At 38.6% G+C, this 14,562-nt stretch overlaps 1 protein-coding gene across 1 annotated transcript; it reads left to right on the forward strand.

Annotated features, from left to right (window-relative positions):
- The first annotated feature begins 1,348 nt into the window (after positions 1–1,348).
- Positions 1,349–9,171, forward strand: LOC113540489 (cornifelin). Its single transcript, XM_026937015.3, has 4 exons — positions 1,349–2,546; positions 5,170–5,274; positions 6,404–6,552; positions 8,783–9,171. Exons 2-4 carry the CDS (start codon positions 5,172–5,174, stop codon positions 8,915–8,917), a joined length of 387 nt encoding a protein of 128 aa, XP_026792816.2. The 5' UTR covers positions 1,349–2,546; positions 5,170–5,171; the 3' UTR covers positions 8,918–9,171.
- Positions 9,172–14,562: the final 5,391 nt, after the last annotated feature.

A 14,562-nucleotide genomic window follows, 5' to 3' on the forward strand; every position in this document is an offset into this window, starting at 1 on the left:
TGCTTCTGTAGGTAGAAGGCAGACTGGAAAAAAAATGTTTAAATATGTATTTTAGCCAAATTCAACAAACGAAGACAATCGAATGCTATTAAATAGTGAAACTGATGTTTTCTGGGGGTTGGGGAGGAGGACAAGTCACTTCCCTCCAAATTTACAGAAGAAACTCAAAGAACAAGCAAAAACTTTTAGATGTATCAATCAATCAGTCAGTCAATCAATCAATCAATCAGTAGTAGTAGTAGTAGTAGTAGAGATTGAGGAGGAGGATAAGGATGGTGTAAAGAATGAATAATTATAAACATCTCTCTCTATCTCACACACACACACTACTGCAGAGTTGTGTATGTCAGCACATACACACACATACATATGTGTGTGTGTTTTATATGTTATTTATGTGTGTTACATTTTATTTATATAAAATAAAACACACACACACACACACACACACACACACACACACACACATATATATATATATATATATATATATATATATATATATATATATATAATATGTGTGTGTGTGTGTTTTATTTTACGAAAAATCCAATGTAGCAGCGCCACCTTGTGGCTATGCACACATTTACTGCACTGTGCTTAATCTACTACAAACTCCCAAATCTCCCAGACGTTTACAATCCGAGCATCTCACTTACTGCTTATCACTTCCTGCCACCTGTATCCAAAGCGCCTTACACATGAGGCAGAATCCAACTCCATGTATGCAGAAGACAGATAAATGCAATGTTCTGAGTCAGAGAAGAACAGTAGTAATATTTGTATGACACAGAATACGGTGATGAATTTACTGGTTGCACATTTGCACTATTTGTCCATATAGTACACAATAATAGAAGGGAATTATTTATAATTGCACTATTTGTGGATCCACATGAGGATGGGTTCCCTTTTAAGCCTGGTTCCTCTCAAGGATTCTTCCTCATATTGTCTCAGGGAGTTTTTCCTTGCCACTGTTGCCTCTAGCTTGCTCATTAGGGATAAATTCACATATTTACAATATATATATATTTTTTAATCCATTTATTTCTGTAAAGCTGCTTTGTGACAATGTCCATTGTTAAAAGTGCTATACAAATAAAATTGAATTGAATTTTTAATAATAACAGAAACACACAACAGCAACAACAACAACAACAACAATAATAATAATAATAATAATAAAGTATAAATAAGACACACACCAGCATGCAAAGTCTCGCGAGACATGTTTTATATGTTGTGTAACTTTATTTATTGCAGTGTGCTTTATTTATTGCAGGGAAACTGGGGGTGGGTTGGGACACTTTTCTGTCTGGCTATCATATCTTCAAGTTCAAATTCCAAGTTAATGTTCAAGTTATTATCATTTCAGCTATATAGAGCTGGTACAGTACACAGTGAATAAACAACATTCCTCCAGGACCATGGTGCTACATACACAACACAGAGCTACATGAGTCTATACAGAACTAACCACACAGACCTACACAGGACTACACAAAGTGCACGTGTGCAAACAGCAAGACAGTACAACAGTGACTAAAACAAGACAATAGGCACAGTAAAGGACAGTGCAGCACTGACCAGTACACACATCTAAAGTGGAATAAAGGTAATATAAAAAATAATAAGGTGCAAAGAGATTACAATATAATAACAGATATGTAAATGTAAACATGACATACTAATGAGTATCAGAAATGCAGGTGGGCAGTACAGAGGTTTGTTTCTGGTGTTTCAGCAGCAATTTAAGAAAGAAATGTGCAAAAAAAATTACAAAGATAGTGGACTGATCTTTTGAATCAAACACCTAATAATGATTCCAGCATCCCATACTATGAATAAAATCCTTTTATTCCTATATTCTTGGACATTTCTCCACCTATCTGCATGCTGCCATTTCATTAATCCTATGAATTAAAGCAAAACTAACAGGGCTCTTTTTCTACTTTCCTGTTTCAGCAGAAACGAAACCTATAATCTGAACCCCCATCTGAAACACGTCTCACTTCCTGTGTAAAAAAAAAAAAACAACAATAAACCAACACGAATTTTAATCCACGGTTAACTGATCAGTTCTAGGTGAGTGAATTCACACTTTCTGTGCCAGGTAAGAAAAACAGTATGTGATATGATGAGATGCTGGTGGGATGGGGAACTGGTGGAGACATGTTGCAAGGGTTTTGCGAATCTTTTCAGGTGACATGGGGTGTGTTGATGTCTGAAATTCATCACCTCCTAGCACATATAGATATACTGTTACATATCAGCTCCATCTGTTTACACTACACACATTTCATTCCTTGATGCAGAAAGCAAGTGATTGGGTCTCGGATGGTTCTGACGTTTTATAAATGGGAGGATCACAAACTTCACAATCTCTGTTGATTATGTAAAGAGGCTCGACAGTCCTTCACAGAAACCTGTTTTCTTTCTCAAGAAACAAAAAAAAAAAGGAAAAAAAGAAGGAAAAAAAGAAAATTAGGTTTCATTTTGACTCAGTGCAAGATTTGAAGAGCTGAAAGCCCACAAGCAACGACAAGGTAAGAGTCTCCAACACTTACACTAGTTCCTTTATCTGTTAATTTACCTGAAAATGTGGATCTTTATCTTGGTTATCCTCAGACTTTTTTTTGTACTAGGAGATTTCATAGATTTTAATAAATTTATAAAGTCTCTCTGCTGTAGTTTTACTAGTATAGGCTAAGTTTCAGAAAGTATCACACCACAGAGCAAAGTATGAAAACTCTCTCAGGTGGATTTTTACTCCATGCTTTTGGGAAATGGACTTCATTACTTTATGAATTTTACCTGGAGCTTTTTAGTAACAAACTAGGGGGAAAAAAATGCAGTTAGGAATTCAGAACCAATTTGTTAACTTCCTTAATTTTTTAAATTCATTATATTAAACACTATTTTTCCAGGCAGGATAACTAGATTTCTTCAGTTTATAATGAACACACAAAAACCTTCGTAAAGTGCAAACGTTGAAATAACAATACATTCCAGTTAAGCAGGAAACATAGGTGCGGTTATGGTCCGGGTGCTACCCAGGAAACAGGGATTAGATCCTATATTTACTATAGCTTGATTACATTAAGAATAAATGGTGAATGTGACAGTCTTTACCACAATAGATTTACCAATTTACTTCAGTCAGTGTCTGCTTTGTTTGCTTACATACATACATACATACATACATACAGTACACACACACACACACACACACACACACGTTTTGTTTGCTGCATATTAACCTTTAAGACAATTCTAAATCCTAAGGGATTTAGAATTGTCTTCATTGTTACTATTCATACAAAGTTTATCTGTAATAGACTTTGAGGCTACCAGGAGTTAGTGTAACATATTCCAGGCCTGGGGGTCAGAGGACTAAAGAGAATATCATTCTACCCCATTTAACACACCTAATTAACATAACCAGCTATTTACAGTTGCATGCGAAAGTTTGCACAAAAGTTACAACTGTTGCACATGAAGTGGAAGGAAGTACACAACACCTCTGCAGCAAACTATTTTCAAAAATAACATTTAAATATAGGCTTATAATTATGGCATGTGCAAAAGTTTGAACAACCTTCCAGTTGTAAAGTCTCAGAATTCGATAGGTCTTAATTGACTCATTAAGACTTGTTGCGCAGGTCAAGAATTGTCAGTAGGAATTATCAGCTGGTGACTTCAAAACATTATATTCTTTGACTCTTCGTACCTTGTGGTAACACTCAACACCCATGGGGTCCCCTAAGCAGCCGACTGAGGATCGGAAAATGAAGCTGATTTATGCCTACAAAGCAGAGGAAGGCTATAAAAGGCATCAAAGCACTTCCAGCTCAAAATTCTTGTAAAAGTAAAGGCAAAGTCTGGAATACCAAGAAAGGTTTCAGCTAGAACTGTCTGTATAATGGACAGAAAGGAAAAACAGAACCCACATATGACCCAGAGGACCTGCAGGAAGGTTTAGCTGGTACAGGAAGGGTGGTGCACCCTTTTACTCTGCAGCACTGCTTGCAAAAACATCATAATCTACCATGAACTGGTTCAAAAACCACAAGCTGAAGCTTCGGAATGGCCCTCACAGTCCCCTGACTTGGACATCATTGAAATCTTAAAGCTATTACAAAATGGCCCAAGAATATCTCAGAACTAGGAGCTGTCTTCAAGAAAGAGTGGGTGACAATTCTTAAATCAAGAACAGAGAGTCCCAGCTCGCTACAAAAAGCATTTGCAAGCTGTGATGTCAGACAAAGGTGTTACTAAATACTGACTTAGTAGGGTGGCCAAACTTTTACACATGCCACAATGTTTATACTGTGTTTATAAACTAGTATAAAGTAACTGTGCATTAACAGTTGCAGAAAAATGTTTTTTATTAAAATATTTTGCTGCAGAGTCTGTGTTTACTTCTTTCGATTTAAAAATCAACAAAATATGTAATTTGGTGAAGGATTCCAACACAGCTGTACCAAGACCTTTTTGGCTTGTAAAAGCATTTATGGTACGGTGTGTTAGAAGAGGAAAACACAAATATCTGTCAGGCTGTGGCCCTTCAGGACCTTAGATTGATGCATCTAGCCTAGGTTTTTAGACTAACAAAAAAAATTGAGCTCGATCTGAAATTTAGCAAAGCGATTACTACACAAAAAATTAAAAAGAAGAAAAGAATGTGACCCAGTGATACAATTCTGAGTTGGTTGGATGTGGGAGTTCAAAAAAGTCAAAGTAAAAGAGCTGTGCCCCAAACTCTAGGGCAGATCCAGGAAGCAACGCTCTACAGAACATTCCCCTCAGTATGCAAAACAGGAATATTCAGGAATAGCATGTAAAAAGGTTAGGGTTAGGGTTTGAAACAGTTGGCAATCCACTATCTCTATTTTAGTATAGAAATATGCGGCTTTATGTGTAGTCAGTGTCCTCGCTGCTTTTCCATTACCTTGCAGACTGCATTTACAGTTTTAATTACATCTTAGATAAATGGGCTTTAATAGAGTTCTATTGCACGTGTTAATAATTTTTCACCTGATAACCGGTTATAGTCCTCATCTTCCTTGAGAAAGATAACACCTCCAAAGTTCTATCCAGTTTATTACTCAGATAAACATTTTTACTTACATTTTAGTCATAATAACTTTTACCCTTTCCTCTTTTTAGTTATGGCAGTTCAACAGCAGGTTACCACAGTGGTGTCGCACACAGGATATAGTTCTGGCACATGGACCACAGGCATCTGTGACTGCTGCTCTGACATGAGCACTTGTAAGTTTGCAAGATAAGACTTTTACACTTCAGTGTAAGCATATCTACCTCTCCATTTTTAAACATAATCAAATGAACAAACGTGGATATCAATAAAGTTGCCTTTTTGTTTTTGTCTTTTGTTTTTTACATGAAGTCAATCTATTGTGGTGCCTGCTGTGACTGTTTCCTCTTTTTTGTTTTTGTTGGGTATTAATTTCTCCTTTATCTCTAACTGTATGGTCTAACTGAGAGGAAGACGGGTTGACTTTGTCTTCTTTTGCAAGAGACCCAACACTTAAATTAAACAAAAAAGGTCAGAGAAGGACCTCCTTAGCCAAGTCTCTTATGGCCTGATCTCCATTCAACTAACAAGAAGCTCATAAGCTTTACTTTAGCTCTGAACACAGATAGACTAGACATTTCATCATCTGAGCCACCTGTTGGTGCTCTAGTCGGAGACCCCTCTGAGATGTCAAGTGCATGATGCAGACACCATCTCCAAGGCAGCATCCACTACTAAATGTGGTCAGGTCACATACAAACAATGACCATATTGGTATAAGAATAATTCTCCCTGGAGTTGGGATGGACATTAGGTTGTACCCAAAGGAACATCAAGGTTTCATAGACACACAATTTCTATGTCAGCATCTAAGCTTACTTGCTGAAACAAACCCAAGTCCTATGTGACATTGGGTATCTTCCTCTATCATACAACAGCTATGAACCGGGGAGGGTGAAGACTAACACCTGCTTCCTATGAGACAGCCAGACAAGTGAATAGCCAACGATATCTTTTTAAATTTTGCTTCCTTTGGGTCTCAGCCACAGATGGCTGTGGCATTGTCTCTAGTTTGAAAAAATTTCTATCGTGCCACTTGGTAGCAGTGGGTACCTTTCAACTGCTAAAACCCGTAGCTATGGTTTCTACAAATCTCCTACAATTAAACTCACCTAGTTTTCAAAGTAAAAACCCGTGACACATCACATGCTTTGTACATAACCTCTCTTCTAGGTGCACCTTCCATGTCCTTCACCTAAATACTTCTGTCATGAGAATGCTACTGGATACAATGTCACTTTCAGAATTGCAACTCGACACAATTGCCTGACGAGTCCACTGACACTGTGTGTATGTGTGTTGCAGGTTGTTGTGCCCTGTGGTGTTTCCCGTGTATGCAATGTCAGACTGCTTCTCAGTTTGGCTGGTGTTTCTGCATGCCCCTTCTGGACCCCTTCTGTCTGACCGTTTCCTGTTGCCTTCGCAGCAAGATGAGAGAGCGCTACAGCATTCATGTAGGACACAAACACAAATCTGGCATAGCAGTAATAGTCTGTCATTTTAGAAATGGTCTTTGTGGTCATTGTGCCTGTGGTTTTGTGTCTTTGTTCCTGATGATTTATTTTTGCAATACCGGACGCACCTGCTTGTGACCACAACTGATTTCATCTAACAGCGAAGAGAAGGTTTTGAGTGAACAACCCAAGAGTGTCAGTAATTAGAAATAGGGCCACTGATGAATATTAAAAATTGACTTTCATGTTAGTAATATGACAAGGTTACACAGGGATGCAGGAAGAGGTTTTATATTGAGGCTGCTGGAATTTAAAGCAGCATATGATGTATCTATATATTATTAATTATATTTCAGCAGTTGCAGTTAAAGGATTCCTGAAAGTCAGTGGTGCTGCCAAATAACATTGGGTTTCTGCAGGCATACAGCAGTACTACAGCGTGTCCAAAAAGTCTAGGGGAAATTAACACTTTTTATCAAAATGTAACTTTATTTACAAAACATCTGTGTGTGTACAAAATATAAACAGTATATATATATTATATAAACTAAGTATGAAAATATTGGAAGACATTTTGCTAAAAAGTGTTAATTTCTCCTATGTATGTAGACTTTTGGGACACCCTGTATAACTAACGCTGATGTGCCATCAGAACCATTTAGCAGCATATAATAATGTTTCAAACATTATTATGAACATAAAAATGTACTGAATGTCACACTGAAGATGCTAGGCTGAAATATGTTTTATTTTGAAATACTTTTTTTACTGGCAGCATGCAACTTTGCTAACATAACCCCGCTAATATTACTTTACAGACAGCTTTCGTTTGTCTGTTCAGTAATTCTACTAATTTCCTCTAGCACAGCAATGGGAGTTTAATATCATGTAAGCAGCATGTTAATGGCAGTGTATCTACTGTCCAGTGTTAGTGTTGTAAGCAGTTAGCTAGGAGTGTGTCATTTAAAATGAACAATTAACAGCTAGTTAACTTGGCTCATTATTCTCTAATGTTATACATTATATGGTCAGAAGTTTGTGGACAACTATCCATCACACCCATGTGTGCTTTTTGAACATCTCATTCCAGATTTAGTCCCCCTTTGCTGTTATAATAACTTCTACTCTTCTGGGAAGGCTTTCCACTAGATTTTGGAGCGTGGCTGTGGGAGATGTGCTCAAGTAGCTACAAGAGCATTAGTGAGATCGGGCACTAATGTCAAGCGAGGAGGCCTGGGATGCAGTCGGCATTTCAGTTTATCCTAAATGTGTAACTGGGGTTGAAGTCAGGGCTCTGTGCAGGTCACTCGACTTCATCTTCACCAAACTCAGCAAACCATGTCTTCATGGACCTTTCTTTGTGCACAAGTGCATTGTCATGCTGGAACAGTTCCAGTGAAGGGAAATTGTAATGCTAAAAGAACAAAGGCATTCTATACAATTTTGTCTATACAAAAATCACATATGGGTGTAATGGTCATGTGTCCACAAACCTTTGGCCATATAGTGTATTTCATGTTAATTTTATCTTAATTTTAAGTTTATAAAACAAAGCAAGACAGTGGATGTGACTGAAAAGTAACACAACCTGCACCAAAAACTGTCAGCTTTATTAAGAAAAAACTTTTGGAATATTACCTAATATTACTAATATTAACTAATATTACTTTGTTTATGATCTGGTGTTGGATATTATTAAATTTGCAGGATAAAAAGGTACCATCACTGGGAATATGGAGTGTGTGATAGTGGTGGTCTGATTCAGACCGATTTTTGTTGGGTAGTATTCAGGTCCAGAGCCAAAGCTTCGTGAATGTATTGCGCTTGACAGAACAATCTGGGGTTATGGTTGTCCAGTTTAAAATGTAGAGTTAAAGCTCTACGATGTAAAGGTGGCTCCATAATCTTTGCTTAAAACATTTATTTATATGACTGATATCATAACAATCTATCAGCTGCCAGCTTCAGTAGGGGCTTATCTATGTGGATAGTCAAATTTCAATGGGGCCCAGGGCCACTGCAGGCCCCTCCACAGACATCTGCACCATTAACCAAGCAGACATAAACAAGAATTTTTTTTAGTGTTTCAAACTCACACCCGCCTTTCTTTCCCTCTGGATTAGATTAAAATTAAGGAAATATTTGAGATGAGAATGATTTCTTGAATAGTGGAAAAGTACTAGATGATTAAATTTCTCTCTCTCTCTCTCTCTCTCTCTCTCTCCATCAGGGCTCATGCTGTGATGACTGCTGTACTGTGTGTTTCTGCTACACCTGTGCCTGGTGCCAAATGGCACGTGAAATTAAGATTCGTGCTCGAGCTGGCACTAGTGCCACTGTGATCACTCAGCAGGTTATAGGCTAGCTGATCCTTTGCTGCTTCAAAGTTCAAATGTTAAATCTCAGCATTTACAATTTAATCACTTCAGTGCATATTGTTCACCTTTATTTCACACTGTTCACCTTAAGTTCTGATCACACGATGACAAAAGTGAATATAAATATACATTTCTGTTATATTAACCAGTCTTAATGACTTTTGAATATTGCTTTAGCTTTGCAACAATGTTTGTTCCCCTTGCAACAATTTGATAAATAAAGCATATAGCTGCTGTTAAAGCCTTTAAGCCTTGTTTTTATTGGTTTACTATCTAATTACGAACGTTGTTAATTTCACTGATAGGTTTGAATCTTTCTTCTATATGTAATTTTTTTCTGGGGATTCTGTGTAGCAGAAAGCAGCATGTTTGTTGTTTTTAAAGGAGTGTTTTACATCACAGGACATGAAAATTGGTTGTGTTAGCAGGTGTGCAAAGTTTTACTGATTTACATTTTACATTTACATCGCTTGACAGATGCACTTTGTGCTCTCCATCGAAAACATATCCTCGCTCTAATACAATAGGCCTAGGGTCTAATTATACTATAATGAGGGGATAGTGATAGGAATTAGAATGGGAGCTATGAAAATATAGTTAAATGTCAAGGAATTTTTTTCAGTAATTATTTTGTATTCAGTGTAGGCTTAGTGCTCATGTAAGGGCTGAGTGAAGAGTTGAGTCTTCAGTTTTTGTTTGAAGACTCACTTTTCAGTCAGCTAGGAGTCTCTTCCTGGTGCCAGTACAGAGAGTCATGATGCAGGTCTTCCTTATGTTTTGAAGGATGGTGAGTTAAGTCAGTACAAGATGCAGTGTGTTACAGAGTTTTTGTTGTTGAGTATCTTCAGGTCCTAATGGACTAGTATTTTTGGCTTTGTAGGCAATAGGGGTATAATGCAATGACACTGTACCCCAATGAGCCAAAACATTATGACCAACTGCCTAATATGCTGTTTGTCTTCCACATGCCAGCAAACCAGCTCCAACCTGGGAAAGTATGAATCCTACAAGACCTCTGAAGTTGCCGTGGGGTATCTGGCACCAAGACATTAGCAGCAGGTCCTTTATGTCCTGTAAGCTGTGAGGTGGAGCCACTGTAGATTGGACTTTTTGTTCTAGCACATCCCACAGAGAAGTGACCCGTAATATTTACAAAAAGACAATGGTCACTCAGATACGACCTGAGCCAGGAAGCCAGTCCCTCAACTCCAACAAAATTATTTGTCTAGAAGCATATTGTAATCAGTGGTATCAAAAGCAGTGCTGATATCAAGTAATGCAAGCAAGGAGACACAACCCTGATCAGAGGCTGGTAGTAGATCATTTGCCACTTTTCCTAGCGCTGGGTAAAGGTCAGGGTTTTGTTTATCTAGTTTAAGAGCTTAGACACATAGCCAGTGCTATTTTTTTTTAAAACAAAGATTGGATTGCTTTTGGTAGTACTTGTTAGTTTAGTTTATTGTCCTTTCGGAAATTCTTTTTGTATCTGTGGCAACTCTTCAGTGATCAACAACAATACTTAACAAACGCAAACAAACATCAACAGGTTACAACACATTACAAATAAATACAACCAGCATCAAACAACATTCCTTTCACAACAACAGAATCACTGCCATAGATGTAAAATGACAACTGCGATATCACAAAAAATTATTTAACAGAGCTATACTGGAGGATATAAAAGATCTTTGTGCACGGGCAGTCCGTAATAATGGTACCCTGTACCTTCGACCAGATGGTAATAACTCATATTCTCCATAAAGAGGATGTGATGCATCCTGAAGAATTTCATGGCTTTTCCTCACAGCTCGAAATTCACATAGTTTTATCATACTATGCTGTAGTTTACCTGCAATCTTACTAGCCATATTAACAATTTTATTTAGCTTGTTCTTATTTACTACAGACAGTGAGAAATACCAAGCAACAAAGCTGAAAGTCAAAATACTCTCCACAAACGAACGATAGAATAGAGCCAACATATATGTATCCACATCGAACTGTTGAAGCTTACGCATGAAATACACTCGTTGCAGCTCTTTCTTGTAAACAGCTGCTGTATTTACATCCCATGTCAGTTTTACATCAATGACTGTCCCTAGATATTTATATTCATTTACAACTTCAGTGCCCTCACCATTAACAGTTATTTGTTGGTGTGTGTCTCTTCTTATTCTGAAGTCAAAAATCATTTCTTTAGTTTTCCTGATGTTTAACTGTAGGAAACCACATTGACAAGTGTCAAGTGTCCACAGACACTTGAAACAGATGACTGTAAATGACACTAAGCTCCTCCCTACACTCCTCAAGTACCCTACCAGTTATTCTATCAGGACCCGCTGCTTTCCTTGTATTAATCCTTTTAAAGGTCCTACAAACGTCTTCAGATGTTATAATGACCTCCTGCCCTACATTCAATTGCTGTCTAATCAAATTCCACTCAGTTTTAAAATCTGATGTTTCAAATCTACCAAAAAATGTATTTAATTCATTTGCGAAGGCCAAATCATTCCCATGATTACCCATTAATGATTTACTCTTCTCCTGTCCTATCATTGTATACACTCCCTGCCATGCCTGTCTTAAATTATTATCCCTCATCTTTCTCTCAATTTTTTGCTTGTAATTATGTTTACACCTGTTGTGTTCTGTGAAACACTGTGATTCTGCACATGACTGCTAGGTGGCACTATAATAACATGGTAAGTAATAAGATAGAGAGAGATTAACCCTCCTATTATCCTCAAAATTACTAACATCTTTTATCCTTGGGGTCAATTTGACCCCAGCAATTTAAACCTCCAGAATATCATTTTTACCCAAGTTTGTGTGTCAAGTACTTTATGTTTATTTGTTGACTACCTAAATAGCCCTTTAAATAAAATATAGGAGTAATCAATGTAGTCCAAGACCATTTATGATTTCCTGTCTTCTCTGGTGCTCAGGACAGCATCTTTGTTCATGGTGCTCATCAGCAGGACATTTTTCCCTTTCTTGGGGCAATAGGTGACAGTGGCTCTGTCAGTGAAGGCAAAACATTGTAGATGTTACCTTCTTGTTCTTCACTGCAAGAAGCTCAGAGGGAAGATCCAGCTTGTTTTTGTCTCATTGTCCCCTACATGGTAACCTTCCTTTTCAGCAGTTTTTCACCCAGCATATACAATGTGAAAAAAATTATCACATGTAATGTTATGACCATTCAGTCCTTCAGCCATGTGTAATACCACCATCATCCTATGTTGGATGAACTATCAGTGTCCTCAAGAGAAGTGTGTTTACCCCTTCCCCATTGTCATGTGAACTATAAGTGGTTCTTGCAATACTACAGGTATGGTTATGTTAGATTAGGACCCTAAAGCAGAAGGAAGTTTTTTGAAGATTATAAAATTGTATGTTATAGTGACCCTCAATATCATCTAAAACAAATGTGTGTAAAATTTTGATATTTCTTATATGTTTTATACAGCTAAAACAGCCTGGGGCCAAATTGACCCCAATGATCACTGATGCTACAAAATGTGTACAGGACACTGAAAACATATCATCATGTTAATTTTATGTTTTCCCCATTGTCCCCATTAAATTAGGAAAAGTCATTAAATAAGAAGCAAAAAAAATGATGTCAATCATGTATTTAGAGACGTTAAACATTGAATGGGGTCAAATTAACCCCAAAGATAATAGGAGGGTTAAGAGAGTTCTGATGATTGCAGTGAGACTCGGGTTGTCTGGCGGTATTGTTATAATAAAATCCCCGTTGTTTAGAGTTAGCCTTGACCTCAGTCCTTTTCATCTGCAACACCACAAATTGGCGACGAGGATAACCAGCCTGAAGTTTGTTTTGTTGCTGATTTCAAAATGTCCGTGAATGTTCCGGCGCCTACAATGTTTCTTCCCTGGGGAACCATCTTTGCCTTTCGACATGTGGTTGCGGATGTTTCAAAACTACTTATTAGTGATTAATGCAGCGGGGGATGCTTGGCCAGATGCCCGCAAAAGAGCTACATTACTCCTCTGCTTAGGGAAGGAGGGGCAGCGGATTTTCTATGCTCTACTTGAAACAGGTGACACTTATGCCTCTGCTATCAGTGCATTAGAGAAACATTTCACTCCAAAAGTCAATGTCGTCGCTGAACGCTATGCATTCAGAAAACGTGCTCAATTTCCACACAAGACTATCCTGCAATATGTAGCTGCTTTGCGTGCCCTTGCTGCCACTTGCGGTTTTGAAGATAAAGCTGACGACATGATACGAGACCAGTCACTGGAACATTTGGGTAGTGACAGTATCAGAGAAAGGCTGTTACTGGAGTCAGACCTCACACTAGATACAGCCGTAACGCTTGCAACGCAGATGGAAGCGGGTGCTGATCAAGCTAAAAAAATGGTCTCAGACAGAGGAGCCTCAGAAAGGGGAATCCCAGTGCAGGTTGTGCGTCCCAAATCGCACAAAACTACAAACAAGCAGCCCCATTGCCCAGCTAAGCCTCATGCCACCACTCCTGCTTTAGATGTGGCTCTAATAAGCACTTAGCCAACTCCTCTCAATGTCCTGCTGCAAATGCTCAATGCAAATCTTGTAACAAAAGGGGTCATTTTGCCCGTGTATGCCGTTCCTTCCCAACCAGCAAAGTGCATGAGGTGCAGTTACCTGATGTAACCATACTGTATTTGGACAATTCTGATGAAGCCCCAAAAAGACTGTTTTGCGATGCTACTGTTCTGACACCTGCTTCCGTTGCCAAGGAGATATGCCTTATTGTAGATATAGACTCTGCTGTCTCCATACTGCCTCACCACATCTACAAGCAACATTTTAGTCTCACCCCATTATCTCCACCTGCTGCTAGACTTGTGACCTACACACAAACACATATACAAGTACTTGGATGTCTCCATGCTCAGGTGCATGTAGAAAATTCTAACGCTCCAGCCACATTCTTTGTGGTAGAGGACAGCACTGCATTATTAGGTATGGACTTAATCAGTAGCTTGCATCTCTCTATTAATGCTGATACAGTCACAACTGCAGAAGCCACGCCAGTCACTCCTGTCCTGTCCACAACTGCGACCGCACCCTTCCTTGCACCCCCACCTGAGATAGGGTGTGTAAACCAGTTCGATGCTGTCTCAACTGAGCTTGACTGCCTCCTTCATGCTGGCATCATAGAAGAAATTGATGCCTCTGCTTGGGTTTCTCCCATTGTAATTACAAAAAAAAAATGGAGGCATACGAATGTGTGCGGATCTTCGTGAGCCAAACAAGGATGTGGTCACTGACTGTTACCCACTACCACATGTAGACGAGTTGCTTTCCAGCCTGCGTGGTGCTAAAATTTTCTCTACTATCGACCTTGCCAATGCATACTACCAGGTACCTCTCCACAAGGACAGTAGGGACATTACTGGAAGGGGTACCTGGTGTCCAGAACTATTTGGATGATTTAATCATCTATGGGGCCACTGCTGATGAACACGACTGGACTCTCGATACTGTTCTGCTAAAACTAAAAGAGGCTGGACTGGTCCTAAACAATGAGAAGTGCCACTTTCGACAGACTACACTGCGCTTTCTTGGTCATGTCATCACAGCAGATGGTATTCTGCCTGACCATGAGCATGTTGATGC

The sequence above is a fragment of the Pangasianodon hypophthalmus genome, chromosome 4, assembly GCF_027358585.1.
Source record: "Pangasianodon hypophthalmus isolate fPanHyp1 chromosome 4, fPanHyp1.pri, whole genome shotgun sequence".
Classification (NCBI taxonomy): Eukaryota; Metazoa; Chordata; class Actinopteri; order Siluriformes; family Pangasiidae; genus Pangasianodon; species Pangasianodon hypophthalmus.